The sequence below is a fragment of the Pipistrellus hanaki genome (genome assembly GCF_964339955.1).
Source record: "Pipistrellus hanaki genome assembly, chromosome: 11".
Classification (NCBI taxonomy): domain Eukaryota; kingdom Metazoa; phylum Chordata; class Mammalia; order Chiroptera; family Vespertilionidae; genus Pipistrellus; species Pipistrellus hanaki.
The window spans coordinates 1968668-1995400 of NC_140513.1; the positions used below are offsets into that span (position 1 = coordinate 1968668).

The following is a 26733-nucleotide window of genomic DNA, read 5'->3' on the forward strand; positions in this document are numbered from 1 at the left end:
CTGTGCCGCTCTGTGCAAGGGATTCCGGTGTCCACGGGGTCCGGGCCGACGCCCGCGGGTCCCGGGATTGTGGGCGCTGTGCTCCGTCGTCGCCTCGGGATGCACCAGGGACCGAACCTGCTCTTTAAGATGCGTCTCTTCTCCGCCGGCAAAGCGTCCTCTTCTCTCTCTCCTGTGTGTCGGGGACACGTGACATTTCACCAGGAAAAGGGGCCGCGCGGGCCCTGGTGACGCGCCCGGGCCTGACTGAGCCGAGTGAGTCCGGCGGACGAGTCCAAACCCTCAGCCCTGGATGAGTCAGCCTGCGGCCCCAGGGCCCCCTTGCGCCTGCAGCCGGAGCCGGAGCCGGAGCCGGACGGGTGTCCTCGGGGCACGCAGGGAGCCCGCTCGGTCCGTGGAGGAGCGGGAGGAGCCCGGGCCACGGATCAGAGAGGCAGGGCCGGCGGCGGAGCCTTCGCGGAACCGCTAACTGCTCTCCCGGCGTCCGGAGGGAGGGCGGCCGGGGATCAGAGCCGCACGCCGCCGAGCGCTGGGCCTCCCGGCTCCCGGCCGGCGGCTGCTCACGCTCCTTTCTTCTCGCCGTGACATCTGCTGGCACGCGTCCCTCCTGTGATCCCCGCGGCCGTGCGGACCCCAGCACCGCGCCGCCGGGCGCCCGAGCAGCCGCGCCTTTGATGTGTGATAAAACGGAACCAGGCCGCGGGGTGCGCGGGCGCGGGCCCAGGAATAGCAATTAACCTGCCCCGCAGCGGGCGGCGGGCGGCGGGCGGCGGCTGGAGCTCTCACTCCGGCCTGGCGGCGCTCCCCGAGGTCAGAGCCTGCACCTCGGGGCGGCCCTGACCGGCCCGCTGTGGCAGGCCCGGCGGCTGCTTCGCCAGATGGTGCAGCCGTGAACTTGCTCTCGGCCGAAATCGCTGTTTCCTCTGGAAAGGACAGCTCACCGCCCTGGCCGGTTTGGCTCACTGGATCTCAGAGCGTTGACCCGCAGACCGAAGGATCCCGGGTTCCATTCGGTCAAGGGCACATGTCTGGGTTTCCGGCCTGATCCCTGGTTGGGGGCGGGGGGCTGCAGGGGGCAGCCGATCCATGATTCTCATCGTCGATGTTTCTCTCTCTCTCTCTCCGTTTCCCCTCCTCTCTGACAGCCATAAACACATGTTTAGAAAAAGAAAAGGAAAAAAAACCCTCCCCCATGCAGGGCCTTGGCCGCGGGGCCTCTTTCCAGGGGCCGCCCGGCGCGGGCAGGGCGGTGGCGGCTGTCCTGGGGGTGAGGCTGCTCTGGGGGTCCCTCGGGGACCGGTTTCTGGCACCTCTGACTCTGGAGGAGCAGCCGGGAGGCGGGAGGCGGCTGGCCGGATTCGCCGAGCCCACCTCCCCGCTCAGATCCCGGTCCCCGGCGTGACGCCCGCCCGGCTAATTAGGGCGCCGCTCCCCACTTGGCCGCGCGTTCCCGGTAATTGGAAGTCGGGAGAGCTGCTCTCCAAACAGTTCTGAGGCCGTGGCCACATACCGACACCGCTGGCTCAGCGGGCGGCGAGATGCTAATGACGCCCGCGATGCAGTATTAACCGGGGTCCCCGGTGCCCCCGGTGCCGGTGCCGGTCCTCCCTCCGGACTAGGGGGGCCGAGTGCGGCCGGAGCTCCGGAAGCAGGGGGGCCGGGACCCCGAGGGGCGCTCGGGGCGTCGGGGGCCGTGGTGGCCCCCCTGTGGTGCTTCTGTGTCCGGGCGCCAGCCCCCGCCGCCGCGGCTAACGAGCACTTGAGGGAGGGAAGCTGTGCAATGATGCTCTGCACTTTTGCTTCGTTAGCTCAGAAGCCAGGGGCCCTCGCCGCGCGCTTCCTGCATGATTTAGGAAATTAGCGGGAGCAGCCGTTTCCCCAGCCCTCCCCGCTCCCTGCGTGTGTTCGGCTTTTCTTCAAAACCGGCCGAGGCTGTGGGACGTGCAGGTGGGTTTGTTTGTTTGTTTTTTAGGAAAGACATTGCTGCCCAGCGGGGTGGCTCCGGGCTGAGAGCTGAGATCACGTTCCATTCCCTCTCAGGGCACAGGCCCCGGGTTCGGGCTCGATCCCCCATGGGGGGCGTGCAGGGGCAGCTGATCAATGGTCCTCCCATCATCCATGTCTCTTCCTCTCTGAAGTCAATAAAAACACACCGAGGAAACAAAAGGAAAACATGGCTGCCCCATCCGCCCGGGTCCCAGGGGTAACCGGTGACCTTGGTTTGACCTTACCCACCTGTCCGCCCTCTGACCCGCATCGGCCGGTTCTCTCAGAGCGACCGAGAGGGCGGGGGTGGCCCGGGCGTCCCCGCCCCAGAGCCAGTGTCTGACCTGCCTGAGCCCTGCGGGAGGGAGACCCGAGGCTTATCTGCCGCTTCATTTCACTCCGCCAATGCATCTGGGTGTGCAGTTAGAAGCACTAAGTTGTGTGTGTGTGTGTGTGTGTGTGTGTGTACGCGCACGCGTGTGTGTGTGTGTGTGAGTGTATGTGAGTGAGTGTGAGTGTGTGTGAGTGAGTGTGTGTGTGTGTTAGTTTGTGTGTTTGTGAGTGTGTGTGAGTGTGTGTGTTAGTGAGTGTGTGTGTGTGTGAGAGTATATGAGTGTGTGTGTGAGTGTGAGTGAGTGTGAGTGTGTGTGTGTGAGTGTGAGTGAATGTGAGTGAGTGAGTGTGAGTGTGTGTGAGTGTGTGTGTGTTAGTGAGTGTGAGTGTGTGTGTGAGTGTGTGTGTGTGAGTGTGAGAGTGTATGAGTGTGTGTGTGTGTGTGAGTGTGTGAGTGAGTGTGAGTGTGAGTGTGAGTGTGTGTGTGAGTGTGTGTGTGAGTGTGTGTGTGTGAGTGTGTGTGTGAGTGTGTGTGTGAGTGAGTGTGTGTGTGTGAGTGTGTGTGTGAGTGTGTGTGTGTGAGTGTATGAGTGTGTGTGTGTGAGTGTGTGTGAGTGTGTGTGTGAGTGTGAGTGTGTGTGAGTGTGAGTGTGTGTGTGTGTGAGTGTGAGTGTGTGTGTGTGTGAGTGTATGAGTGTGTGTGTGTGAGTGTGTGTGAGTGTGAGTGTGTGTGTGAGAGTGTATGAGTGTGTGTGTGTGTGAGTGTGTGTGAGTGTGTGTGTGTGTGTGAGTGTGAGTGTGTGTGAGTGTGAGAGTGTATGAGTGTGTGTGTGTGTGAGTGTGTGTGAGTGTGAGTGTGTCTGTGTGATGGCTCCCGGGACTGGAGGATTTAGAAGCTGTTAATGCTGAGGGGCAGGGGCACCGAGCGCGGGAAGATGGTGGGTAAGTGCTGCTCCTCAGAGATCCGTCCGCACCTAACGTTGTCCGAGAGCCTGTTCGGTGCGGTGGGACGTGGAGGAGAGGCCGTGCCTGTGAGGGCGCTGAGTCACGAGCAGCACGGCTCAGGGTGAGGACCCACCGGCCTCCGGGGCAGGCAGAGGCGGAGCCGGCTCCCCCGAGGGGCCGGGCGGGCCTGGGGGACGGGGCCTCCGAAACCAGACGGCTCATCGGCCGGGACCGATGGCGGAGACCGCACGCGGACAGCGTGGACATAGCGGTCCTCGGCGTTGGCACGGCCCGGCGCCGGCCGGAGGGCCAGGGACCTGCCGGCCAGAAGCACGTGGTGAAGACCAGCCCGGCTCCGAGATCAAAGCCGGAGACGCGGGCTGGCAGCACTGCGGCTCGGGCCGGTGCCTGCCAACGGGGCAGCGCTTTGAAAATGCAGAGAGCTCCTGTCAGTCAGTCAGAGGCTAAAGCCCCGGGGAGGCGCGGAGCTGGCACCGGGAGGCGCGTTCGGAAAAGAAAAACCTAACCGGCCGTAAACATATGGAGAGACGCGAGCCTCATTAGCGATCAAAGAATCCCGCGCCCAGCAGCAGTGCTCCCCGCGGCCCCCGGCCCCGCCGCTGCCGACCGGGCTGCTGACGGTGCCACCGGCCCAGGCCCCGCTCCTTCAGAGCCCACGGAGGGGAGGGGAGGGGAGGAGCAGCAGGCGGTGCGTCCACCTTCGAGGCTGGGCTGCCCCAGCCCAGGGAGGAGGGAGGAGGGGGACGGAGGACAGAGGAGGGAGGATGGAGGATGGAGGGGGAGCAAGGAGAGGGAGCAGCGTTGGTGATGGGAACCATACCGGGACTGTTTTTTTTACGAGAGAAAGGGACCAATCGGGAGTCCGTGTACTTCACTGCGTCCTCAGAGCCTCGGCCTCTGTGGAGCGACCCCCTTCCTTCACTCCCTCCCACCCCCGAGAGAGAGAGAGAGAGAGAGAGCGAGCGAGCATGAGCTTTTCGGGTTCCCCCAGGGCTGGATCCTGGACGGCATCCCCGAGACGCGGGAGCAGGCGATGATGGTCCAGACCCTGGGGATCAGCCCGCGGCACGTCAGTGAGTCCCCGGCCCCCCCCCCTCCCCGCCTCCCCCCAGCACCGCTGCCCCCCGCCCCGGCCACACGGCGGGCATTCAGACTCTGCCTCTGGCACTTGTGCTGTAAGAAGTGGCTTATTTGGACCCGGTGGTTCCTGTTCAGGAACCCCACCTCTGGGAGACTCGCTGGGAAGCAGCAAAGCTGGCAGAGGGTGGGAGACAGTGGTGGTTTACTGTCATCAACGGCGAGAGGAAGGGGGCAGAGGTGGGCCCAGGGAGTCCGGTGCCCGGGACTGCTGCCCGCCTGCTGGGTTCCCTTCCTCCTCCTCCCCCTCCTCCTCCCCCTCCTCATCCCCCTCTCCTCTCCTCCTCTCCTCTCCCTTCTCCCCCATCCCCTCCTCCTCCCCCTCCCCCTCTCCCTCCTCCTCATCTCCCTCTCCTCTCCTCCTCTCCTCTCCCTTCTCCCCCATCCCCTCCTCCTCCCCCTCCCCCTCTCCCTCCTCCTCATCCCTCTCTCTTCTCCTCCTCTCCTCTCCCTTCTCCCCCATCCCCTCCTCCTCCCCCTCCCCCTCTCCCTCCTCCTCATCCCTCTCTCCTCTCCTCCTCTCCCTTCTCCCCCTTCCCCTCCTCCTCCCTCCTCCGCAGTCGCGCTGAGCGCCCCGGACACAGTCCTGATCGAGAGGAACTTGGGGAAGAGAATCGACCCTCAAACTGGAGGTAGCCCTCCCCCCTCATACACCCGGCCCCTGCCCCCGCCCCCCCGCCCCCATGCAGCCGAGCGGTGACCCGAGCCCGTGGCCGGCAGAGATCTACCACACCACCTTCGACTGGCCCCCCGAGGCCGACATCCAGAACCGCCTGGTGGTGCCGGAGGGCATCTCGGAGCCGGCCACGGTGCAGCGGCTGCTGCGGCACCACCGGAACATCGCGCGGGTGCTGCCCTCGTACCCCGGCATCCTGAAGGTCATCAGCGCCGACCAGCCCTGCGTGGACGTCTTCTACCAGGGTGAGCAGGGGCGGGGGGGCCCTCCCGGCCTGGCCGCCCTCACCTGCCGCAGCACCAGCGCCCGGGCCGGGACCGACCAGGCTCCCGCGGGCGGGTCCCCCGGGCACCCGCTCGGAGCCTGGGCTGCGCCCTGCACTCTGCGGCCCAGGACTTGGCAGTGAGGGGCGGGCAAGGAGAGGCCAGGGGCGGGTGGGAGGGACGCGGCCGCAGTTTGGGGAAAATTTTTATAAAAACTAAAAATACAGCCCGGCCGGCGGGACTTGGGCTGAGCATCCACCTGTGAGCCAGGAGGTCAGGGTTCCATTCGAGGTCAGGGCACAGGCCTGGGTCTCCGGCTCGACCCTCAGTGGGGGCCGTGCAGGAGGCAGCTGGTCAATAATCATCTCTCATCACTGATGTTTCTCTCTCCCCCTCCCCTCCTCTCTGAAAGCAATAAAAATGTTCACGTGTTTTAAAAAGAATGCCAGATCCCCCCGCCCCCCACCCCCCACCCCCCACCCCCGCGGCTCCTGCGGGTCAGGGCCGGGCCCTCAGGGCAGCAGCTGGCCCGCCCCGTCCGGGCGGAGTCCTCCGAGGGGGACCGCATCACCAGCCGCCCGGCGTGGCAGACATGGGTGCTGGAGGCCGGGGTCGCTCTCCGGAGGCAGGGCGGCGGGCAGTGGGCGGTGGGTGGTGGGCGGTGGGCAGTGGGCAGTGGGCAGCGGGCAGGCTGGGTCTCGCTGGGAGGCGGCTCCCTGCTCGGGCCTGGGGCGGGCGGCGGGCCCCGCCTGCTGGCGGCCCTCCGGGTGCTCCCTGCAGGCGGGAGGCGGCGGGAGGCAGGCAGCGGTTGGAGCTCAGCGGCCTCGCCCGGGGCTCGCCTGTCTGTGGGCGGCTCAGTGTGGGCGCTGCTCCCGGTCTGCCCCAGGCCAGGGCCCCGCAGCCACGTGGGGCCGCACCACCCGCCCCTCCCTGCGAGGGGCCCGCGTTCATTATCTCCTCCGGCTTCCAGCTCTGACCTACGTCCAGACCAACCGCCGGTCCAACGCCCCCTTCACGCCCCGGGTGCTGCTGTGCGGGCCGGTGGGCAGCGGGAAGAGCCTGCAGGCCGGGCTCCTGGCTCAGAAGTACGGCCTCATCAACGGTGAGCGGGGCCCCCTCCCCCGCCTTCCCTCACCCGGCCTCCCCCGCACCGGGCCTCCCCCATCCGGCCTCCCCTTGCCCTGCCTCCCGCCTGCTGCCCTCCAAGCGCCCGGAGGGATCAGCGTGGCCTGCTTCTCTCTCTCTCTCTCTCTCTCTCTCTCTCTCTCTCTCTCTCTCGGCTCTGAAGTTTTCTGTGAGTCCAGCTTTGAAGGGAGAGGGAGAGAGAGAGAAACATCGATGGGAGAGAGACCCGTGGATTGTTGTCTCCTGCACGCACCCTGACCAGGGCCAGGGGCCTGCAAACGAGATACATGCCCTTGTCTGGAATCGAACCCGGGACCCTTCAGTCCATGGGCCGGCGCTCTACCCGCTGAGCCACCCCAGCCCGGCCCGGCCTGGTGTTTGTCTTCAGTTTACGGCCTGTGCCCTGCGTTCCTCCAGCTCCCGAGCTGACGAGGCCCCTGTCCTCGCCGTTCCTCTCGGCTGCCTGCTGGGCCTGGCCGCACTGCCTCCTCGGCCGGTGGCTGTCTCCTGCCCTGTCGGTCTCCGCGGTCCTGGGCTGGGCGTGGGGTGACCACGGTGGGGACGGGGTGCACGTGGGCTCGGGCGTCCGTCCTGGGGGGACCCCAGCCCTGCCGTCGGCCGTCCAGTGCCTGCCCAGGCCGCACCGTTAATGTGTGCTGTGTGCTCCGCAGAATGAATCCTTTTCATTCCACACACACACACACACACACACACACACACACACCCCGCCCTCCCGGCCTCCTTGGCCCCCAGTTCCCTCCATACTTACTCCCCTCGGACACGCCGCACCAGAGAACCTTCTTAGTCTGTTCAGCACCCCCCCACCCCCACCCCGCCCCCGCGGGCAGCCTGGGCTGTCTTTCTCTCCATCTCCCTCCTGCTGGAATGTAACGCCCGCCCCCCCCCCCCAGTGTGCTGCGGGCAGCTGCTGAAGGAGGCCGTGGCCGACAAGACCCGGCAGGGCGAGGCCATCCAGCCCTTTTTCAAAAAGGGGCTGCCAGGTAGGCCCGTCCGACTCCGCGGCGGCTCTGGGGCGGCCGCTCCGGGGCGGGGGCGGGGGCTCGCCGGGCACCGGGGCTCCGGCCGGAGGTGGGGGTTTCTCCTGGGCACAGGCTCTGTGGTTGCTCCGGGAAGGCCGGGGGGCTGCCGGGGGCCAGGCAGGGGCCGTGTGGACCCCTGTCCGTGCGGCGTGGACGGTGTGTGTCCCGGGGCCTTTGCTTTCGGTACCTGAACGCCGAGAGCGGGCGCGGCCCCGGCTGCCACAGCCCCCGGCACCGCGAGCAGAGGCTCCGGCCGCCGGGTCCAGGCAGAGGCTGTGCCACCGCCGCCGCCGGACCTCAGCCCGAGCACCTGCCCCGATCACTTCCCGAACCCGCCCCGCGGCCCGCACCCCGAAGGCGGCCCGCAGACGCTGCGTGAGGAAGGGAGTCCAGCTCCTGCGCCCACACACGGTGGTGGCTTCCTCTGGGGCCATCGAGGCACCTCAGGTTCCCCTTCACGTCCTGGGCGTGTTTTATTTCACTTTATTATTATTATTTTAATATTTTTATTGAATTCAGAGAGGAAGGGAGAGGGAGAGAAAGAGATAGGAACATCAGTGATGAGAGAGAATCATTGCTCAGCTGCCTCCTGCATGCTCCCTACTGGGGGTCCAGTCTGCAATCTGGGCATGGGAGCCTCAGTTGGAATCGAACCTGGGACCCTTCAGTCCACAGGCAGTCACTCTATCCACTGGGCCACACTGGCTAGGGCCTGGGTTTGTTCTAGGCACCTGCCCTCAGTGCCAGCCCCACCCCCGAGGCAGGCTCCCGGCCCCCCAGTGATGTCGCCCAGGCACCTGCCAGGAGCCACAGCCGCCACCCCCAGGGCCCGGCGGTGTCCCCGGCCCAGCCGCCTCCGAGGGCCGCTCTGCCCTCCGCGGCCGCGGCCGCGGCCGCGGCCGCCTCTGCGCCTCCCGGTCTGCCTGCTCCCGGCTGCCCAGGCCCTCGCCCTCCCGCTCACCTTGAGCGCAGCCCCCGAGCCGCAGCCTGTCACCGAGCGTGTGGCCGCCCTGCGGTCACCGCCCTGCGCCCACCTCCGCGGGGCCCGGTGCCGTGTCCCAGCCGTGACCTCTGCAGGCTCAGCCACGTTCTCCCGTGTCCTCGGGGGCTGCCAACACCTCCGCCGCTCGGATCAGCAGCGAAATTAATAACCGAGCCGCCTCCCGCCTTCCCGCGGCCTGGGCAGAGCCCCAGGGCCCTCTCCTCGTCCTGAACCCCCATCCTGGGCTCCGGGACGCCGGGCACAGCGGGTGGGGAGAGGCGGTGCTCGCCCGGTGCCTGGGCTGGGGGGTCTCCGGGGCTGGCCTCCGCTCCCTCCGCCTCGAGCCGCCGCCCGCAGAGCACTTTGTTCCTGAGTGTGAGACGCTGGGCTGGGTCCGTCCGCTCTGCACACGGCCCGGGAGGGGCTGTCAGCAAGGGCGTCAGCCTTCCACCGCCCCGTCCCGGCAGAGAGGGGTGCGCCCACACTGGCCAACGGGCTGCTGGCCAGGTCCCCTGGAGCGGCCCGTGGCCCCCCCCCCCCCCCACCGCCGACAGCCCGCAGCCCAGCGCCGGCCCACCCGCTGCACACCCAGGCCCGCAGGCCTTCAGGCGGGAGCTCGGCTGCCCTGAGAGCAGCCCCGACGGCAGAAGTTGCGAGGAGCCAGGCCTCGGCCGAGTGTCCCCAGCCCCCTCCACCCCATCGGACAGGCCCTGGCGCAGGGCTGAGAGGAGGCCCGAGGGGAGGCGGGTGTGAGGGAGGCTCCACTCGGATTGGCATCCTTCCTGGTAATGAGACACCCCCCCCCCCCCCCCCCCCCGCAGCGGGCACAGCCCTCCCGGCAGTTTGTCTGCAAACGGGGGCGATGGGAGCCGTTTCCAGAGCCTTCCGCCGTCCAGGCCCCCGGGGGGGCGGGGGGGGGGCTCAGAGCCGCCGGCGCCTCCTTTTCGGGGGAATTAATGTTCTCCTCGCTGAGTGCACATGGAAGACGCCACAACAGGCGGCTCCTGTCAGACACGCAGGTTTGCCCGGTGAACGGCAGAGTAAACCTGCCGTCCTGGGGGGGGGGCCACGGTGCCGCTCCGGCTGAATTATTCAGGGCGCCGGCCCTCCGGGGTAATTAGAGGGGGAGGCGGGCCGGCGGCGGCGTGCTGGGAGAGAGCGGTCCAGGTGCCGCGTTTGAAGCTCGGGTGGGAGAGCCGCCGGCGTTTGAAGTGGAAATAGGACGGTTTGAATCCGTCCGGTTTAATTTTTCACAAGCAGAGGGGCCTGCGGTGCAGCGCCCTTTTCATGATTGAAAAACCCCACGCTTCCTTTCATTTCTCCGCACAAACGCATACACACTCACACACAGTCATACACATACACACACACGCACACACACATACACGCACGCACACACTGACACACGCACACACTGACACGCGCGCGAGCGCGCAGTCAGTGATACACACTCATTTACTCTCACTCAACGTGTGTTTCATGGGCCTCCCCCCTGCCGTTGTGTCCCCCCTGTCTGTCCTTGGGGCTCGGGCGCCCCTTCTGCAGGCTGCCGGCGGGGAAGGGGTCACCAGCCCGCAGTCCTGCATTCCCAGGGCCTCGCCGGGGCCTGCGGAGCTTTTGAAATGGCCCCTTTTTTTAAGTCCATGTTCTCATTCTCCGCTGGGACCGCCCCACAGACTCCCTCCTGGAAAGGAGGTGCAGGCTTTCTATTCGGGGGGGGGGGGGGGGGCCCTGTGGCCGGCGGAACAGTGTGAGGGGGTGGCAGGGGGGGCTGTGGTCATGGGGGATCATGGGAGGGTGTGGCCCTGGCTGTGGAAGCTGTGGGGGGGACCATGGGAGGGTGTGGCGGGGGCCGTGGCTGTGGGAGCCGTGGGGGGACCATGGGAGGGTGTGCGGGGGCCGTGCCTGCAGCAGCTCTCCGTGGCAGAGGGCCTGCTCCAGAGGACGGAGAGAGAACGGGGTCAGAGCCTGGCTCCTGTGTCACTGAGACGAGACTTTCACGCAGAAGTAAAGGTAAAGCTGCTTTATCGGACGGACGCTCTGCCTGTCACCATCAAGGTCGCGAGGCTTTGGTTCTGGGGCCGGGCCAGCGGGGAAACTGAGGCAGCGGGGGCTTCCGTTCCCCGGCGTTCTTTGCCCGCCATGGGCTGTCCCGTGGGGCTGTGCTGGACGGCTCCCGGGCCGCAGACGGGGGAGACGCCGTGAGCCTGGGGTCTGAGCGCCCCTCGCCGCGTCCTTCTCGCTGTGACCGCAGCCTGGCAGCGGCTCCCTCCGCTCCCGCTCAGCCGCTCAGCCGTGAAATCGGTGCGACAGGAAGCCGGGGCCGCGGGGACTGTCCTGACACGCTCCTCCCGGGCTGGAGCGGGGCTGGGCCCCCCCTGCACGGACGGCCACGGGCTGGGGGTCGCCGGCTCAGGCTGCCCCGCGGGGCACGGGCACAGCTGTGATGGGTGAGGGCAGTGCGGCCCCTGCCCTTCGGCTCAGCACCTGTCTGCGGGCGCCGAGGGCGGGGAGCAGGGGTGAGGGAGGGGAGCGGGGGTGAGGGCGGGGAGCGGGGGTGAGGGAGGGAGGGGAGCGGGGGTGAGGGAGGGGAGCGGGGAGGGGCGTCGGCAGGGCCCATGTGGGAGTGCAGCCAGGCTGTGAGCGAAGGGCCCGCAGCTGGAGGGCGGGGGTTCGAGCTGCCCCCCCCCTGCCCGCTAAGGCAGGGAGAGCAGAGATGGGGCACGGGGGCCCAGAGCCTGGCCATCTGCCTTCGCTGGGCCCGCTGCCTCGTAGCTGTGGGGCCCTGGGCAGGGCACTTACTCTCTCCTGCCTCAGTTTCCTAACCTGTAGAATGGGGGGCTGTGGGGTGATCACACGCAGTGATGCTGGTGTTAGACAAACACGCTCAGGACAGAGCCGCGCACAGAGCAGGCACCACACTCTTCCCACCCAGAAGACGGGCTGCGCCTGCTCCCCTCCGCAGAGCTGCTTCCTCCTCTCCAGCCCCAGGGGAGGGTGTGCGTCCTCACGGCCTTCCAGAGGTGGGGGGCCAACTCGTCTGAGCCCCGGAGCCATGTGCACGGAGGGGATCCTGTTCTGTAGACTAGGCCCGCAGGGCGGTGCCTGTGAGACCCTCCACCTCGGACCCTGGCCGACAGCCTGGGCCGCCTCATCCCCATGTCCCCGCTCACAGGCATGGAGGCGCCCACGCGGCTCTGAGTAAGAATAATCAATCGCGCCCGTCCCTTCGATAGCTCAGCTGGTAGAGCGGAGGACTGTAGTCTGAGCCTCAGTCCAGACCTCCCCGAACTCCAGGTCTGGGCCAGTCCCTGGGGACCCAGGCTCGGGCAGGGGGAGACGGGGCTGTGAGGTGGAGTCCTGGGAGCGCGGCGAAAGGCCGAGCCCCCGGAGTCGCGCACACTGTGCGCAGAGGACAGTCTGTTGACTCTGATCCTGGACTTCCCTAGTGGGAGGGAGAAAGAAAGCTCCAGACTGGAGGAACGCCACGAGGAGCAGGAGCCCCTGCTGGACACAGGCCAGCTGGGCGCCAGCAAGGAGCCGGGCGACGGGGCCCCCAGTGGGGGGGGTGCCCCTGAGCCTTCGACTGCTGAGCGCTGGCAACGGAGCCAAGGACGGGGGCTGCTTCCTGGGCGGCGCTGACCCCGGCAACAGGCTGGAGCAGCGCGGGAGCCCGCGGAGAACAAAGGGGTGCCACAGGCCAACCTGCTGAGCTCCCAGGACAAGGAGGAAGAAACCAAAGAAGTTCTCAATGTGAAGAAATCAAGTGAGAGCAAATGATAGTAAAATTACTTAAGAAAGAATACAAAGAAGATCTTGAAAAATCAAAGACTAAGTCAGAACTCAACGCACCAGCCAACATTGCAACATAAATGCGTTTTGTTGTTTTTTTTAAAAAAAAGAAAAAAAAAAAGAAGAGAAAAAAGGGACAGAATGTTGGAACAGCGGCGACCAGGCCTAGAGTGGCCAGGCACAAGGCAGTGGCAGCTGGGCCCGGAGCAGCAGTGGCCAGGCCCCAGAACAGCAGCAGCCAGAACAAGAGCATCAACGGCCAGCACTGGAGCAGCCAGACCTGGGGCAGTGGCAGCCAGGCCTGAGGCAGAGGCGGCCAAGCCCAGGGTGGCCAGTCCAGGAACACCCAGACACGGAGTGGCTGGGCCCGGAGAAGCCCGGCCCAGAGCAGCCGGGTTGGGAGCAGCCAGGCCCAGAACAGCAGTAGACAACCACGAAGAATCCAGGCTGGGAGCGGCCAGGCCCGGAGCAGCTGGGTCTGGTGTGGCCAGGCCTGGAGCAGCGGCTGCCAGGCTAGGAGCGGCCAGGCCCGGAGCAGCAGCTGCCAGGCTGGGAGCAGCCAGGTCCGGAGCAGCCGGGTCTGGTGTGGCCAGGCCCGGAGCAGCGGCTGCCAGGCTGGGAGCGGCCAGGCCCGGAGCAGCAGCTGCCAGGCTGGGAGCGGCCAGGCCCGGAGCAGCCGGGTCTGGTGCGGCCAGGCCCGGAGCAGCGGCTGCCAGGCTGGGAGCGGCCAGGCCCGGAGCAGCCGGGTCTGGTGCGGCCAGGCCCGGAGCAGCGGCTGCCAGGCTGGGAGCGGCCAGGCCCGGAACAGCCGGGTCTGGTGCGGCCAGGCCAGGAGCAGCGGCTGCCAGGCTGGGAGCGGCCAGGCCCGGAGCAGCGGCTGCCAGGCTGGGAGCGGCCAGGCCTGGAGCAGCCGGGTCTGGTGCGGCCAGGCCAGGAGCAGCGGCTGCCAGGCTGGGAGCGGCCAGGCCCGGAGCAGCCGGGTCTGGTGCGGCCAGGCCCGGAGCAGCGGCTGCCAGGCTGGGAGCGGCCAGGCCCGGAGCAGCCGGGTCTGGTGCGGCCAGGCCCGGAGCAGTGGCTGCCAGGCTGGGAGCGGCCAGGCCCGGAGCAGCTGGGTCTGGTGCGGCCAGGCCCGGAGCAGTGGCTGCCAGGCTGGGAGTGGCCAGGCCTGGAGAAGCGGCTGCCAGGCTGGGAGCGGCCAGGCCCGGAGCAGCCGGGTCTGGTGCGGCCAGGCCCGGAGCAGCGGCGGCCAGGCTGGGAGCGGCCAGGCCCGGAGCAGCCGGGTCTGGTGCGGCCAGGCCTGGAGCAGCGGCTGCCAGGCTGGGAGCGGCCAGGCCCGGAACAGCCGGGTCTGGTGCGGCCAGGCCAGGAGCAGCGGCTGCCAGGCTGGGAGCGGCCAGGCCCGGAGCAGCGGCTGCCAGGCTGGGAGCGGCCAGGCCCGGAGCAGCCGGGTCTGGTGCGGCCAGGCCCGGAGCAGCGGCTGTCAGGCTGGGAGCGGCCAGGCCCGGAGCGGCCGGGACCGGAGCAGCGGCTGACAGGCTGGGAGCGGCCGGGACCGGAGCAACCGGGCCCAGAGCAGCCGGGTCGGGTGCGGCCAGGCCTGTAGCAGCAACAGCCAAGTCCAGAGCAACTAGGTCGGGAGCGGCAGTGACCAGACCCGGAGCAGCTGGTTGTGGAACGAACCAGAGCAACAGAGGCCAGGCCCGGAGCAGCCAGGCCCGAAACAGCTCGCTCCTCGCCTGTACCTGCCCACGGCTGCCTCTCAGACATGGCTGGAAACTTTTGCGGGAACTTGAGGGTCTGCTGAATCAAGTGATGAAGGCTTAGATCTGGATGTGTTGAGTTAGTATAGCGCTGGGGTGTTGATCTGTAAGTGCCTTGGGTGGGGCCTGGATGAGGCTGGTTGACCTATTTGGAAATGTCTTTTGTGTGAAGTGTATCATTGGGCATGTGGAGGTATTATTGATATGAGATAATGCTAAGTAACAGATTTACTATCTGAAAAGGGATTTACTATCGGGGAAAGGGAGGGAGAAAGAGACTGAACATAAACTGTGCACCTATGGATGAGGACAATGGGGGATGGGGAGGGGGCGGAGGGTGGGGTGGGAACCTGGTGGAGGGGGGAAGAAATGAGGAACCTTTGTAATAATATGAACAATAAAGATTGATTAAAAAAAATAAATAAATAAAAAATAAAAGAGGGGAAAAAAAAAAAAAAAAAAAAAAAAAAAAGAATAATCAATCGCTATGCAGGCGGGCGGGCGATCAGTAAGTCTGGCTAATGTGCCGACTGCAGCGCCATTTCCGTACAGAAGAGCGTCTGTGTTTGAACCGTCTTTTCCCACCTGGAACCTCATGGAGACCAGCTGGAGGGGCTGGGAGAGCTCACGGCGCCTCAGCTGTGTGCGGGCTGCGACCTTGGCCATGCAGAGAGTGGACGTGCGGAGAGTGGATGTGCGGAGAGTGGACGTGCGGAGAGTGGACGTGCGGAGAGTGGACGTGCGGATAGTGGACGTGCGGAGAGTGGCCGTGCAGAGGATGGACGTGCGGAGAGTGGACGTGCGGAGAGTGGCCGTGCAGAGGATGGACGTGCGGAGAGTGGACGTGCGGAGAGTGGCCGTGCAGAGGATGGACGTGCGGAGAGTGGACGTGCGGAGAGTGGACGTGCGGATAGTGGCCGTGCGAAGAGTGGCCGTGCAGAGGATGGACGTGCGGAGAGTGGACGTGCGGAGAGTGGACGTGCGGATAGTGGCCGTGCGAAGAGTGGCCGTGCAGAGGATGGACGTGCGGAGAGTGGACGTGCGGAGAGTGGACGTGCGGATAGTGGCCGTGCGAAGAGTGGCCGTGCAGAGGATGGACGTGCGGAGAGTGGACGTGCGGAGAGTGGACGTGCGGATAGTGGACGTGCGAAGAGTGGCCGTGCAGAGGATGGACGTGCGGAGAGTGGACGTGCGGAGGGTGGACGTGCGGAGGGTGGACGTGCGGAGGGTGGACGTGCGGAGAGGGGGCGGACATGGCAGGGAGGGGGTGGACATGGCAGAGAGGGGGTGCAGGGGTGAGAGGAAGGGCTGGCCATCTCGAGGGGCGAGCAGAGTGTGCTCCCAGTTGGTCAGAGCGCGGGGACAGCGTGGGTTTCCAGACCCGAAAGCCCAGCGTTCAGACAGGGACTTCCTGGCGCCCTGTCCGCCAAGCCGTGGTTAGTGCTACGGTTAAGCAGTGGAGATGCTGAGACCTAAGGCGGCCCTGGCCGGCGGCACGGAGCTTGTCTGGGGCGTTAACCAAGGAGGCGCCAGGGCCAGGGCCCGGAGGTGCCACTGCCACCGATTCAGACCCCTCGGTGTCTCCCCAGAGGGTCTGGAAACCCGCCCGTCACCATTGGTGGGTGCAGTGCCCGGCCCGGCCAGCAGGTGGCAGTGAATCACAAACAAACGGTGGCGTGGGCGGCTGCGGGCCCTGTGGGCACTGCCGGTCCGGCTGAGACTGTGGCTCCCGTGACAGCAGTGAGGAGGGTGCGGGGCTCAGCCACAGGAGTGCAGTGAGTTAGTGATAGTGCATCGGGGCCCACAGGGCCCAGTGCCTGGCGGGCCCCAACAGCTGTGATGGGTGCCTGACCCCGGTGACGGAGCCGGGATTCAGGCCCGAGGCCCCACCGACAGCGGCTGAGCGAGGACCAGGCGGGGGCGGGGGGGGGGTGTGGCCCTCGGGCGCGGCGGCGGCTCCGGCAGAAGCTGTGTGGGCCGAGCCGCTGCGACTGGAGGAGGCAGTGGCCTGCAGGAAACGGGGCTCAGAGCAGGGAGCCCCGGACACTCCGGTGGACTCGCCCCCTCAGCGGAGGGGCAGGGGCCTCGAGGGAGGCAGGTCCTCGGGCGGGGGGGGGGGGTTCCTCGTCCCCCACGGGGCCATCGGGAGCCAGTTCCCTGCACGCAGGGAGGAGCAGGAATGACTGCCCTGGGGCCTCTGCCCAGAGCGAGGGGCGCCTGCAGGCCACAGCCAGGGATGCAGAGGGCGAACAAGGCCCGAGCTCCCACATCTCAGCCTGACCCCGGTGCCTGACCCCCGGTGCCTGACCCCCAGTGTCTCATCCCCGGTGCCTGACCCCCGTGCCTGACCCCCAGTGTCTCATCCCCGGTGCCTGACCCCGTGCCTGACCCCGGTGCCTGACCCCTGGTGCCTGACCCCGGTGCGGGGAGGCGGACCGGGCAGACACCACCACAGCCGGGCTGCAGCCCTGGCAGCGCCCTCAGTGGGTCCTGTTCGCAGTTACCGGGTGTTCCTGGGAGGCTGGGCGGGATGGGCAGGCGCTGCCCAGGGCGCTGAGCCCCACAGGAGCAGCGGACGGGGAATGGCTCCAGGAGAGCCGGTCCGGGGAATGTCAGCTGTGCGATGCAAACCAGAGGCTTCTCCCTCCGCTGTCCCACCCCCCCCCCCCCGGGTGCCCGCAGGCTCCGCACGACCAGCGCTGAGCCCGAGTCCATCTCACATGGGGGGGGGGGCACCCTGTGACCCCGTGTGGGGGGCACGAGCCCTGGGGCCTGGTGAGCCCCGGGAAGAGTCTTTTGCTGCAAACCTGGGTCCTCTGGTGTAACGGCCACAGCTGCTGGGGGGCATGCTCTCTTGTCTAGGTCAGGGAAAGGTCAAGGTCAGGTCACCTGGACCATCTCAGGCAGCCCTGTTCTTCCATCACCGGGAAAGGGCACCCCCCCACCCCCGCCGGTCCTGCCCACCCACCCCCGGCTCTGCCCGGCCTCCCTCCCACTCCCGGGGCTCAGCCAGGCGCCGGGCGGCAGACACCCCCCCCCATTCTGCCCACCCACCCCTGGCTCTGCCCGGCCTCCCTCCCACTCCCGGGGGTCAGCCAGGCGCCGGCGGCAGCGTGACCCACCCCCTCTCAGTCCCCGACAGCCTCATCCTGAAGGTGCTGAACCTGCGCCTGAGCCAGCTCGACTGCATGCAGCGCGGGTGGGTGCTGCACGGCTTCCCGCGGGACCTGGACCAGGCGAACCTGCTGGACACCACGGGCCACAAGCCCAACAGGTGAGCGGCCGTCCCGTCCCGTCCCCCGTCCTGTCCCCCATCCTGTCCCGTCCCCTCCTGTCCCCTCCCGTCCTTTCCCATCCCTTCCCCTCCCCTCCCCTCCCCTCCCGTCCCCTCCCCTCCCCTCCCGTCCCCTCCCGTCCCCTCCCCTCCCGTCCCGTCCCCTCCCGTCCCCTCCCGTCCCCTCCCCTCCCCTCCTGTCCCGTCCCGTCCCCTCCCCTCCCGTCCCCTCCCCTCCCGTCCCCTCCCCTCCCGTCCCCTCCCGTCCCCTCCCATCCCCTCCCCTCCCGTCCCATCCCCTCCCGTCCCCTCCCGTCCCCTCCCGTCCCCTCCCCTCCCCTCCCGTCCCCTCCCCTCCCCTCCTGTCCCGTCCCCTCCCCTCCCCTCCCGTCCCCTCCCCTCCCGTCCCGTCCCCTCCCGTCCCCTCCCATCCCCTCCCCTCCCGTCCCATCCCCTCCCGTCCCCTCCCGTCCCCTCCCCTCCCCTCCCCTCCCGTCCCCTCCCGTCTTTTCCCATCCCTTCCCCTCCCCTCCCGTCCCCTCCCCTCCCGTCCCGTCCCCTCCCGTCCCCTCCCGTCCCCTCCCCTCCCGTCCCATCCCCTCCCGTCCCCTCCCGTCCCCTCCCCTCCCCTCCTGTCCCGTCCCCTGTCCCGTCCCCTGTGCCGTCCCCTCCCGTCTCCCCTCCTGTCCCTGCCCGCAGTCCCGGTTCACAGGCCCTCGCGGTTCCCCAGGAGGAGGCCTCTCTCCCCCGCCCCCCCCACCCAGCGGGAGAGACCAGGCTGTTCCTTCCGAAGGGAGCGGGGTGGCGGGCTGAGACCCTGTGGTTCGGGGGGCTGGCGAGTGGCCGCTCCTCTGCTCCCCGCGGGGTGAGGCCGTGTCTAAAGGCAGGGGGTCGGGGTTAATGACCCTGACCTGTGGCCTCGGGGTCCTCCGTGTCCTCCCGTCCCCGAGGGGAGGTCCTGTCTGCCTCTCCTGTGCCCCTGTGCCCCCGGCTCATGATCAATTCGGAAAGCGGTTTCCACCCGTAGCCGTCGGCTCCAGGTAACGGCTGAGGGAGGGAGCCCCCAGCCCCGGGCGGACAGGGCGGGAGCCGGGCGGCGGGTGAGGGGCACGGGGCCACGGAGGGAACCAAGGCAGAATCACAGCCCAGCACTCACTCTGGGCCCACCGCTGGACCCCCCATCCACACGGGAACCCGCCCACAAAGCCTCTTCTCTTTTTAAGAGGTCCGATGGGATGAACTGAATTCGATTTACATACACATCCATTTTATTATTAAAATACATTCGCGCTAGTAAACAGAACATGGGGAGGGCACAGAAAGGGGGGGACTCTGGCTGGTCAGGAAGCAGGCGTCGTCTCCTTCGGACGTAAATCTCTCCGGGAGCCGACAGCGGGTGGAGGGCCAGGCTCTGCCGGCTCCCCCTCCTGCCCACCGCCTCCCCCGAGTTCTATCCTCCCCGAGCCGCCCCAAGCAGGAGATGAACGGGTAATTGATGTGTCAGAAAGGAGGAGGAAGACTTATTTGAGAACAAATACAATGGGCTATAAAGTTTGTTACGATGTAATAATAATAGTAACAATGTGAAAACGAAATGAGAAAGGAAGAAGAGGACAGAGACAAAGAGCTATGCCGGGCCGCCTCCGTTCCGGCCGCAGCCTCGTGGCAGGTGTTTCCGTGGCAAATGGACGTTTGGTGGCGAGGGGGCGGGCGCTCCGGGGGAGGGGGGGAGCTGGCCAGTGTCAGACTCCCTTTCCTGCCGCTGCTCCTTCCCGGGTGCTGCGGGGAGCGGCGGGCCAGCCGTGGCCTTGAACCTGCTCCTGGCGGCCAAGGCCTGGGTGGCACCCACTGCTCAGGCCCCCGCAGAGCTGCCGCGGCTCAGAGATCCCGGGAGGGGCCGGGCGGCCGGGCCGGGGGAGGGCAGTCGGCAGGACGGTGAGGACGGAGGAGCATCAGGGGGTGGAGGGGGCGGCAGGTGGTGGAGGGGAGCATCAGCACACGGTGGAGGTGGGCGCCCCGAAATATCACCATCAGGGCACAGCTTCGTTTACACAGCCGGACCCACACAAGCCTGCGATTGGGTGTACGTGCTTGTTACTCTTTAAAATACATATTCTTACTGATTTCAGAGAGGGAGGGAAGGAAGAGAGAGAGAAACAGCAGTGATGAGAGAACCATTGGTCAGCTGCTCCTGCACGCCCCCCACAGGGGGATCGAGCCTGCCACCGGGCCATGTGCCCTGACTGGGAATCGAACCCTGACCGCCTGGTTCATAGGTCGATGCTCAACCACGGAGCCACGTCGGCCGGCCCATGCTTGCTCCTTTTTAGTTCCCGGGACACTGTTGTCAGGGACGGCTCGGTGGGCCCCTGGGGCAGCGGCTCTGCCGTCTCTGATGTGTCCCAGTGAGAGGACACGGAGAGCACAGCGAGGGGGGACAAAGGGAAGTTAAAACACAAACCAGAGGGGCGGTCGCCTCCCTCTCCCCCCTCCCCCGTCACCACGCGCCCCCGTCCTGCCGGCCCCCGGGGATCAGGGGCGATAAGCAGCCCGTTAATGGAGCCTGAACGGGGAGATGGAGCTGCTCCCGCCGCGCTCGGCGGCGGCGGACGGGGTTAATAACTCCATTACCTGGCGCCGCGCGGAGCCGCCGGCGGTGTTAGCGATCCCCTCGCTCTAATTGAGCTAATAGAACCCGGTGACCCCTCGCCGCCGCGGGCAGCTGGGCCGGAATACAGAGCACCGCGCGGCCGTTGTCCGGAGGAGGCTCTGTCCTGAAGGCGGGTCCCGAGCCGGCCCCCCCCCCCCCCCCCCGCAGGCGGAGGCCACACGGGGCAGCGCGTTAGCGGGACTGAGCGCCCTGCAGGAAGCAGCGGCGGCCTCAGCAGGCGGCCTGGCTGCGGGGACGATGGAGCGTGGCCCTGCTGGGGCGGTACCCCCCCACAGGCCTCAGGGACGGGCGGCCCCACGGCCTCTCCCTGCGTCAGCGTTTGGCTGCCACCTCTCTCATGGCCCCCCCGCCCTGAGTGCCCGACAGCTGTGTCATGAGTTCAAGGTTGAGGTGAGGGGAGGCATCACAGAGACCCGGGAGAGGTGGTGGAGGCGTGGCCCACAGCTGGCTGGCAGGCGGGGCCAGGTGGGCGCTACACCCTGGGGGGGTCACAGCGTGATGTGCCAGGCAAGGGTGGGGCAGCCCTGGCTTTGCGGGCTCCTGTGGTCGGCCAGTTTAAATATTTCGGGGGTCCCAGGGCAGAGGGGCTGGCCCCACAGAGCATAGGAGCCCTTTGCGGAATTGGTCGGAGTCAGGCTCAGCAAAGTGCCGAGGAGGGTGGAGTTACTAACCCTGAGCTCAGACTAGCTGAGTGACAGCGCCCCCTGCTGGCCAGCCCCCGCCACAGCGCCCCCGCCGGCGGCTCTGAGAGCCAGGGCTGTGCTCTGCTGGAGCTGGGGACCCGGACTGGCAGCCCCCGGCAGTGGGTGGGCGGGTGGCGGGGTCACTGCCTGGGGTCAGGAAGGGTGGAGCGCCCAGCCCCAGGCTGTGGCCCGGTGGCAGAGACAGCCCGCAGCCCACGCGGGGAGCTGTGGCATTTTAATCTTGTGTCAATAGGAGCCGGAGTGGAAAAGGGACGGGGCTGGGGACTGATGACATTTTACCACCCATTTCCAGTGTTTGTGCAGGAAGAGCCGGCGAGGCCGATCGGTGCGGACGGGGGTGGGGGTAAAGAGGGGGGAGGGGGGAGGGGGTCCCTTTCCCACAGACTCTCAGCTCCGTGGGGCCCAGTGGGTCTGCCCGGCCCCCGATCAGACACCGAGCAGCCCGCCGCCCGGAGACTGACAGGTGGCCTTTAGCAGCCGCGGCCCGGGCCGCTGGCATTTGAGTTCGGTGGGGGGGGGCCCCCCTCTCGGGCAGGTGCAGGCTCAGCGGTAATGGAGGGAACTCATTTCCCCGGGAAAGGCAGGAGGCGAGATGACTTGGAGAATTCCTGTTTGTTTTCTTTACCCACGAGAGACGCTGAACACAGCAGCGCGCCCTCAATTTCCCATCCTCCTCGGCGGCCCCGGCCCCGCGGCCCCCTTCCCCCGCTCGGGTGCTGCGGGCCGGGCGGTTGCACACATGGCGCCCTCTCCTAGCGCGAGGGAAGCTGCCACTGGAAAGCTTTCCGGAAAGGTCTGCGCCCCGGCCGCCCGAGGAGCCCCTCTCCGCCTGCTCTGAGACGGCTGCTCTGGCAGGGCCTCTGCGCTGGCGGTGAGGTTCCTGCGATCCCAGACCCCCACCCCAAGGGGGTCCTGCAGGGCAGACCCTCCGCCCGGGGCTCCAGCACCTCCTCCTCCTCTCCTGGGCCTGGGCCTCGTGGAGCGGGTCCTCGGTCCGAGGAAAGGACCTCAGGGACCTGCTCAGGCTCCGGGTGCAGGATGGAGACAGGCAGGGAGACAGGGGGATGGGGCGCCGTGGGCAATCATCCAGGCGAGGACTGGGCGCCCTGGCCGCGCACAGCCTGCAGGGCTGAGGTCTGTATGTCTGAGCACCGACAGGTGGTGAGAGGCGGACCGGGGAGGACTCCGTTTATGCCAGGCTGGGGGCCACCAGCGCCCCGTGGGCAGAGACGGAGAGGCTCTTAGCAATGGCTTCGTCAGCTCAGCGGCCACGGCCACGTGCCACGGCGGTGGCCGGAGCAGCTGAGACGTGGCTCGTGGACACTGCCGTGGCTCATCTCGCAATCTTTCCTCTGTGTGCCCCGGGGCCCCTGAGCACCCACGTTTCCTGCTCCTGTATCACCCGTCAGACCGGCCCAGGCCCCTGAGCTGCGGGAGCCGGCTCCGCCTCCGAGGTGGGGGTGGAGGAACCCACTCCTAGCAGCTGTGTGGCACTCACTGTGGCAGCCGAGCGACCGGCGCAGCGTCCTCATGGGCGTCTGAGCTGCCCTCGTGTCTGCCCACGTGCCTGCCAGGGAGGGTGCCCTCGGGCCCCGCCTCTCCAGCACCCTCCTGCCCCGGCCCCAGCCAGGCCTTCCTTTCTTCATTCCGAGACTCGCACCCATGGGCGTCACACCCAGGAGGCCCTGGGCCTGCCGTGCAGTTTGCACCGGGAGCAGCCGAGGCCCTGGAGACCGAGGTCACCGGGGGCCGCCCTGGGAGGGACGGGCAGAGCCGGCCTCCTGGCCCCAGGTGGGCCATGGTCCTGCTTGTTGTGTCTCCTCCGTCCCCGCACGCCGGCCGGAGCGCGGCCCCCCCGCAGTCACACCCACGCCGAGCCTCCTGGCCCGGGACCTGCCCGCTCTGTCCTGGGCACTAACCCGGCCCTCCTCCTGGAGCGGCAGCCTCCTCCCGGCGCTCGTTAGCTTGTAAGACTAATGGACGCGATCGTGTCTAATTACCCTGCTGAAGGCCAATTATGCGATTAACGTGCGTGGACCGGAGCTGTGATGAGAAGAGCCTCATTTGCATGGCATTAAGCTAATTGAGCCGCCGGCCTGCGGCCGGGCGGGTGGGGCGGTGGCAGGCAGGGTTCTCTTTCCAGGTGGATCCTAATGACCGGAGGACAGTTCACCTGACAGCTTCATTAATTAACGGCGATCGGGTTACCGGCCGACGGCGCGTGGCCCTGGCAGGAGGGCCGGGCCCTCCACTGAGCTTTCCACGGTGGTGGCCGTGAGCCGTGGCCACCGTGAAGGGCCATTCTACGTGTTATTTATTTTTAAATGTATTTCTTATTGATTGCAGAGAGGAAGGGAGAGGCAGAGAGAAAGAGAAAGAGAGGGACATTAGTGACGAGAGAGAATCATTGATGGGCTGCCTCCTGCAGGCCCCACACTGGGGATGGAGCCCCAAACCTGGGCCTGTGCCCTGAGCGGGAATCGAACGGTGACCTCCTGGGTCAGAGGTCGCTGCTCCAGCTCTGAGCCCCGCCGGCCGGGCTGCTCCCACCCTTCCCGCGGCTCCTCGTGCTGCAGCCCGCGGCCGAGCCGTCAGTCACCGGCCCAGGCCCTGCCGAAGGGCCTGGGAGGACCGGTCTCTCCCTCCCCCTCGCAGACACACGTGAGCGTCTGGTGCCCAGCTCGCGCCCTGACGGTCTCTGGGGGTGGGAAGGGTGTGGCGCGGCTGGCTGGAGGTGCGTTGTGTTTTCAGCGGGTGCTGGCATTGCAGGCCGAAGGGGGTGTCCTCTGGAAACAGCCGGAACGTCCAAGGAGCAAAGGCTTCGCTGAAGTTGGGGGCACAAGGCCGCGGGACACGGAGGGCGGGGCCCGGGGCTGCGGAGAGAATGACGCCCTGCAGCCGCCGGGCTGATGGCAGGTTCAGCCGACTCACACGCACACGCTCACTCTCATGCTCACACACACACAGGCTCACGCTCACGCTGTGGAAACGTTTGGCTTCAAGAATTGAGTTTTAGGGCATATTCTCTCTTGGGATGGAGGGGGTGGCTCGGTGGCCTCAGACGGAAGGTTCCGGGTTTGGTTTCAGTCAAGGGCACACACCTGGGTTGCAGGCTTGATGCCGGGCCCTGGTCGGGGCGTGTGCAGGAGGCAGCCAATCCGTGTGCTTCTCTCACATCGATGTTTCTCTCCGTCTCTGCCTCTCCCTTCCACTCTCTAAAAATCAATGGGAAAGCATGTCCTCGGTGAGGATGAACAGCAAATAAAATACCGTCTTTTCTTTCAGGCCGGGGGTGTTGCCTGGCGGTTGGTCTGGATTTCATGGTGGGCATTTGGGTGATGACAGGTATCTCCCTTTTCTCTGCTCCGGGCCTCACACGTGTGGCTCGGGAACAGGGAGGCCCGGCTGCCTCCTGAGAAGAACGGGGTGTGTGTGTGTGTGTGTGCGTGTGCACGGGCCTGCGAGCGCCCTGGCCCGGTGGCCGTGCGGGGAGCGGCTGGGAGCTGCAGGCTCGGCCCGAGTTCCCCCACTTGTGCGGCGCCCGGTGTGGAAGCGCTGGGCTCTGCCGTCCGTGAGGACAGAGCGGCGGGAGGCAGGGAGCGGGGCCGCACCTGGAAGTGGCCCGGCCGCTCCCTGGGCACCGAGCGCTGGCTGGCGTGGCCGCCACGCCACATCTTCTAGAAGGTTCAGTGTCAAACACGTGAGTTTGGGAGCCAGAGCCTGGGTGTGAACTGGTGCCAGTCGACACGCTGAGCGAGCAGGTGCTGAGGCCGCGAGCAGGACGGACAGACGGACAGCCCCCCCCCCCCCCCCGCGGGTAGGAGCCCCTCGGAGGGGCAGGAGGTCAGCGAACCAGAGAGGATCTCGGGTCCGTCTGGGGCCTTGCAGCCCCCGGGAAGGCGGAGGGAACGGCAGGGCCGCGGCCCCGAGGCAGGAAGTCCTCAGCTCCCAGGCGCTGAGCCTCGCTGAGCCTCCGTGTCTTCCCTGCGGAGTGGAGCCGGTGGGCGCCCGGGGCCCGTGGCTGCGAGCCGCAAGGAGGCAGGACCGGGGAACGTGGGATGAGGAATAACCTGTCCGCTGGCGGGCTCTGAGGCTGAGCATCGGCCTGGGAGCCAGGAGGTCAGGGTTCGATTCCCTGTCAGGGCACAGGCCCGGGTGGCGGGCTCCATCCCCGGTGCGGGGCGGGCAGGAGGCAGCCGATCAGTGACTCTCATCATCGATGCTTCTCTCTTTCTCTCCCTCTCCCTTCCTCTCATAAAAATATGTTTAGAAAGAAGGATGATTATGTAAGTGATGCAGTCCCCACTGTGGTCCCAGCTGGCGGCCCCAGGGCTGGTGGGTGGGAGAGGCCTCGCCGTGCGGCCCCGTGCCGGGCCCTCGCCCTCGGGCCCCACGGCGGCGCTGTGAACGCCTCCCACTTTGCCGCACGGCTGCTCCCGGCGGACGTGTCAGTCCCGGGCGGCCCTGGACTGAGGCGTCAGGCTGTCCTGTGCCAGCGCCCGGGCGGGTGCCGGGGCCTCATCGAGACAAACGGCGCCACCCCGGGATTGCCCCTGTCACAGCTGGTGCGGAGCGCCCAGCACACCCCGGGCAGGGGAGCCGGTGGGCACGGGGAGCACCGGCGTGCGGAGGCCGGGCGTGGGCGCGGGCGGCGGCAGTGAGAACAGGGCCGGCAGGGCTCTCCGGCGCCGGGCGGCCAGGGTGGTGCCCGCGTTCGCAGGAAGATGACACAATAATGAAATAACTCAGTGCTTCTCGGACCCATTGCTAAGCCGCTTTGCCCGCCTGGCGGTGGCGTGGTGATGGTGCTGAGGGAGGGCTTTGTGGGCGAGGACGGTACCGGGACGGGCACACGCATGGAGGGCTGCCCGCCCCGGGGCCGCGCCCCTCCCAGCTGAGCTCTCTGCCCTCCGGTCCGGGGTCGAGGGGCAGGAGGGGCAGCGGCTGCGATGGGACCCCCCATGGTGTGGTGAGGCCTTGGAGGGGGCAGGGGGTTCCCGTGTCTGCCCAGCGCATTGTGAGCCTCGGGGTCCCGTCAGCAGGGCCAGGGCTCTGGGGGAGCCGGTGGGGTTCGGTTTGCGTTTGGAGTGTGCCTCCTCCCCTCGCCCGGCTCAGGGTGACCGCGGGGAGAGGCCCGGCTGCGGCACAGACAGGCTCCGCCACAGACAGCGATCGGACCAGAGGCTCCAGTTGCAGCCCGGCCCGGGCGAGGGCGCGGAAAGCCTTATCTGGGAGCTCCGGTTTCCCTCGAGGCCGCCTCACCTAAGAAGTTTAACCCGAGCACAGGCGGACAAACGGTTTGACTCGGGGAGTGCTCTCTGGCCCGGCGTGCCCGGGCGGGCCTGCGAGGCCTCCTGGGTGGCAGCCCTCCCCCCACAATGCAGTCCTCCAGCGGCCCAGTCCTTCAGGCCCAGGGGCAATTCATCCCCAACTTCCCCGCGCAGCACGTGTCTGTCTGGCTGCAGCCGCCCCTGAGGGGCGGGACTCGGGGGGCGGGGCCGAGGGGGTAGGACCATGGGTAGGACTCCTGTGGGCAGGGCTGTGCGTGACCAGGTGGAGACCGTCTTACACGCAGCACCTGCACCTGTGTGTGCGCCAACCCCCCCCTCCCCCCCCCGGAGAAGCTGCTGGTGGGCATTCGGGGCGGCCGGGAGCGTGGCATCCTGGGCCGGAGCTCAGAGGGGCGGCCGAGCCGGGGCTTCTGGGAAGTCCTCCGAGGGCACGGGGAGGTCCCAGGGTGTCCGCTGTGGCCCTCTGGGGCCTCCACGCTGGAGAGAAGGAAGCTGGAGGCAGTGACGCTGGTGGAGGCGCGATAGGCATGGGAGGAGGTCTGGAGAGGCCAGGTCTGGGGGGCACCCGTGGGGCCCAGGGGCCCAGCCCCCCAGAAGCCTGCATCCGGCAGAAACTCAGTCAAAACGTGCCCGTGTCAACACCGCAAGCCGCGGGGGGCGGAGGTCACGGGGAAAGTGAAAACCCTGCGATGCCTGGGCTGCCCAGCGACCGCCATCTCATCGGAAGACGGCC

General features: G+C 67.4%; 1 protein-coding gene across 1 annotated transcript in view; it reads left to right on the forward strand.

The window, feature by feature from the left end:
* The window catches only part of AK8 (adenylate kinase 8), a 47369-nt gene that overhangs the window by 15662 nt on the left and 4974 nt on the right, over positions 1 to 26733 (forward strand). Inside the window, exons 6-11 of the mRNA XM_084898659.1 lie at positions 4277 to 4358; positions 4983 to 5054; positions 5143 to 5343; positions 6332 to 6463; positions 7398 to 7487; positions 17193 to 17334. Of these exons, the coding sequence (XP_084754785.1) occupies positions 4277 to 4358; positions 4983 to 5054; positions 5143 to 5343; positions 6332 to 6463; positions 7398 to 7487; positions 17193 to 17334 (719 nt within the window). The remainder of the gene's footprint in view (positions 1 to 4276; positions 4359 to 4982; positions 5055 to 5142; positions 5344 to 6331; positions 6464 to 7397; positions 7488 to 17192; positions 17335 to 26733) is intronic.